The 4269-nt window shown below is 41.6% G+C and overlaps 2 protein-coding genes across 2 annotated transcripts; both read left to right on the forward strand.

Moving 5' to 3' along the window:
* Positions 1–402: 402 nt before the first annotated feature.
* Positions 403–1274, forward strand: MELLADRAFT_124117 (uncharacterized protein; the record flags this gene model as incomplete). The annotated part of the gene is made up of 5 exons (XM_007410536.1): positions 403–607; positions 686–778; positions 855–965; positions 1027–1098; positions 1195–1274. The coding sequence occupies 5 exons, from the start codon at positions 403–405 to the stop codon at positions 1272–1274; spliced, it is 561 nt and encodes a 186-aa protein (XP_007410598.1).
* Positions 1275–2417: 1143 nt separating this feature from the next.
* MELLADRAFT_28357 (uncharacterized protein) lies at positions 2418–4004 on the forward strand (the record flags this gene model as incomplete). The annotated part of the gene is made up of 11 exons (XM_007410537.1): positions 2418–2470; positions 2558–2592; positions 2678–2701; positions 2805–2889; positions 2984–3057; positions 3128–3184; positions 3278–3381; positions 3511–3622; positions 3701–3759; positions 3837–3860; positions 3933–4004. Coding segments are annotated over 11 exons (699 nt in total), but the record flags the coding sequence as incomplete, so codon positions are not given.
* Positions 4005–4269: the final 265 nt, after the last annotated feature.

Below are 4269 nucleotides of genomic sequence, written 5' to 3' on the forward strand. Positions count from 1 at the left end.
CTGGATTGGTCACAAACTGCTGGAGTTGACGAGCAAAAACCTCGAAGACAAGAGTCAAGCGGTCATCGGACCGAGGCAAATGAACATCTGACCCTAAAAGATAGCCGGGCAAAGCGACAGGGCTTTTTACCTGTGAAACTCACTCGCTTCTGCAATCTTCGGATTGCTTCGTGGGGCGCATCGCTGGTCGGTCAAAAAAATAGAAAAAAGAGCGAAAATTTCGCCCAATGCCTATTGGCTCATAGCGACCTGATAGAAGATCAGAACACCACAAAAAAAACCCTATCATGCGCCCTCATGCGCCCCAGCTCCAGAATTTATAAGTCGAGTTGGTTCAATCTGCCATGGTGTCTGTCTCCTCAAAGCTCCATTTTGTGAAATCCTAGACTCCGCTTGATAAAAATGTTGAATCAAAGTTTAAGTACTTCCCTTGCTCTATTGTTAGTCCTTCAAGGGTTTGCTTCGTTCCTCAATGCCGAAAAATCCGAAGGCCCAAACAACTCACCTCCCCCCATAGTGGGTGTAAGTCAACAAGATTGCGCTCAAACTTGGGCAAATCTAGCCATTCGAACCAAATTTTGGTCTATGACTTACCCTGAAAGATACTGTAAGACCATGTATCTGTTTGAATTACAACTGTCAAACTCTCACTAATAGTTGGACTTACTTTTTTTGCTTTGAATAGACTGTCGCAATGCTGGGAATACGGCATACGTGTGTGGAAACTGCTGGATAAAGCAGCAACAGAAACCCGCTAACCCTGCACCACTTACGTTGGGTGAGTGGTTTTTGAAATCATAGCTATTTTAAACTGTGGGACTTAGTTGGATACGCTTGATTCCTTCTTTTATCAGGGCCGGAGGCCTCATCCTGCTCCATTCTCCGCTCATCTGATCGTAAGGCAATATGGATTCCCAAAGCTCCGTGTTTAGCTTACCATCTTGAAGAGTCATCAGGTCGTATGAGTTGAGTCATTGGACTTCATGAAAAAATCTTGAGAGGCATACTGAAGCAAATAATCCACAGGTTGCCTTAGTCAAGCATTCTCAGTCCTTCAATGTCACGCAGGTCGCCCGGACCCCTCTTATATTGGTACTGGTCAGTCTAATAGTTGCCAATTTCTTAGTTGTATTGTACACGATCAAGCTTGTGTTACTGATCATGTTCTTTTTTTCCAATTGATGAATATTGTAGTCTGTGACCAATGCACGCCGTATCAAGCCAAATCCGGGGACCGCGGTACTATCTTTGAGGATGGATCCGACTTTCCATGATTGAGATGACTTTATCAGCTCAATAGTTTTCTTCACTGCTCCAATATTGTGGACCACATCATCACCCTAAACTTTTCGTCCCTCTCCTCTCCGCCTCAAAAACATTGTTTCGAAACGTGCTATCCGAATCCCGATGCGGTCTTTTCTCTGTTGTCTGCCTTGTTGTATTTTGATATGTACTCTGCTCACAATTGAAGGATGATGCCATGAGGTCGACGATAGGAAAGAAAAACCAATTTGTCATGAAAATTGCAAGTTGCAAAACTTATGAATGAGGTCAGACCAATGCCCTTTCCTGGTCAATGTCGTGTTCCTGACCTGATATCCCTTCACGCGATGCGATCGTTACGTCGTTTACTGTTCATCTTTAAAACAAAGTCCTGAACACATAAGATTGTAGTTTCTTCAGGGTGCCAATTGCAATTTTATTTATCCAGTTTCACCATCATCATCATGAAGAATCACATCAGCTATGTACTCCCGCTTGCTGTTTACGTCGGTCGTACGATCTCCTACGCGTCTTTTTCATCGCGCGGGGACAGCCAGGCCTATAACCATGCACTCAACGCACAAATGGACAACTCCATGCCCTCTATGAATGTCATGCCGGCTAGCTCGGGAGGTGCGACCCATGGACTTTGTTTTACTTATGATGTAGAGACCTGATTCTCTGCCCTTCTGTCCTTCGAATTAGTCCGACTTGACCCACAGGCTGTAGCTGCTCAGTATCGATTCGATCGTGAACATACTCCTCCGCGAGCAGTTCACGCCGCCGGTGGTACGTCATCTATGAGCGGTTCAGCATAGTAAAAGCCGAGTTACCCCCTGAATTATCTTGAATCTTAGTCGGCGCGCATGGTACTTTCACTGTCACCACGGACTTTGCAAGCCAATATACAATGATGGACGTACTCAACGGAAGTAAGTGATTTTTTTTTGAATTGAGCTGGGAAGTCATTTAACTTATCTGACTTTTGTTATGGATTTCTTTCATCATTCCGGAATGAAGTTGGCACACAGACACCCATCACGGTGAGGTTGTCAAACGCCTTAGGTATTTTTGTTACACTTTCATCTCACTTTCAACATATCTTGATATTTATTCATCCTATACATCTTTGTGGAAATTCACATCGAAATATAGGCGATAAAGGCAGCTTTGACACAGCTAGAAACGTTCGAGGATTTGCTATCAAGTGAAGAAAATTTTCCATTCGATCATTCACCTTATATTCAAATGAACTTATTGCATTCCGAACTTATTTCTTTTTCTGAGCCACCAGGTTTCGAACGAATCAAGGAATATGGGATCTTCTCAGTAAGTGTTGCTTTTGATAGTTTCCCCTGGGGCATCGATCTTTGAACTGATCGCGTTTTCTTCACTTCTGGTTTGTAACTTGAAGTGAATAACACTCCAGTATTTTTCCGTCAGTCGACTCAAGAGGCTGACTATTGAAAGCCATGAATATCATAAATCTGCTAATCTCATTTGATAAGTTATTGATGACTCGACGTTTCAAATTCTTGTAGTTCGACAACCTGCAAAATTTCCGATTTTGATTCACAGTCAAAGTCGGAGCCTTATTACTAATCTCCCTGATGCGGAACAGGCTTTGTAAGACAGATTTCTTCTTTGGACTATTATCTCTGGAGTTTCAAGGTCGTCAATTTTCCTAAATAGCTTTGTACCATTTCAACATGTCCTAAAGTGAGTATCTGGCCGATAATCCAGAGGCCCTCAACCAATTTCTGAGAACTCTTTCCGATGCTGGGCTAGCAAAAGGTGACCTTATTATCTTTTCTCATCTCGATCAATATGAATCTGACCAGAGATATGTATTCGATGTCACTAGGTTGGCTTCAGACAGAAGCCTTCACAGGCCATGCTTATAAATGGATCAAGGCAGATGGTAAGTTACGGTGACGAGTATCATAGATGTCGGAGCAGCCATGATCACAGCTCGTACAATGCAAATAATTGAATTCACCTACTCATGATTTAGGCTCGTGGGTATATGTCAAGCTTTGGTGTCGAAGCAATCAAGGATTGTCTAATTTCACACTCGGAGAGCAAGCAGATGTAGGAGACCCCGACTTTGGAGCACGAGTAAGCGGATGAATTTCTTCCATATGATCTCTTGACGGCAACATCTTTCGTACTTCAGGACAGTCAAAGTCGTTTTACCTTTCACAAGATAATCCAGCTGAACATTTGCTCTTCTTCATATGATTTCAGGCATTATATACATCAATCAATTCAGGAAAACTTCCAAGTTGGACAGTATTTGCTCAAGTTTTAACTCCTGCACAAGCTTCAAATTTTCGCTACAATGTACTTGACGTCACAAGTTCAGTTCTCGCTTCTTTAAACATGATCATCTCAAAGAGATTCTAAAAACGAAGATTGTGCGTCTTCTTTTTATTAGAAGAGTGGCCTTTTTCGCTTGTTGAACCTCATGAGATTGGAAGATTTGAATTGAATAAAGTGAGCAATCATCAAGAATGTTTTATAAACTTCTTATATCGTGTCTCACACATTACTATCTTGAATAATTTTTATAGAACCCATCCAACTATTTTACAGAGGTAAATTAGCTTTTCCCTACCACTAATTAATCTAGTTTCTATTTTTAAAGAATAAATGTGGTTAATTTCTAGGTAGAACAATTGGCATTTTCACCCGGTAATGTAGTTAGAGGTTGGGCTCCTAGCGATGACCCAGTTCTACAAATGAGAGTTCTTGCCTATCCGGATGCGCAGGTAAGAGGCCATTATCAGACATCAATATGTTCAAATTATCATATATCGTTGTACTCAATTCTCTTCTCATCATCGCGATTATTGAAAACTCTTTAGCGATACCGTCTTGGTCCTAATTATCAACAAATTCCTGTTAATTGTCCGATGAGATGTCCAGGTTTGTGACTTTGTTCTTTCTCTTTCTCTATCATGTTTGTTCCTCCTTTTCTTTGTCTTATACTTTGTTTTGAATCTG

The sequence above is a fragment of the Melampsora larici-populina genome (genome assembly GCF_000204055.1).
Source record: "Melampsora larici-populina 98AG31 unplaced genomic scaffold MELLAscaffold_21, whole genome shotgun sequence".
Taxonomy (NCBI): domain Eukaryota; kingdom Fungi; phylum Basidiomycota; class Pucciniomycetes; order Pucciniales; family Melampsoraceae; genus Melampsora; species Melampsora laricis-populina.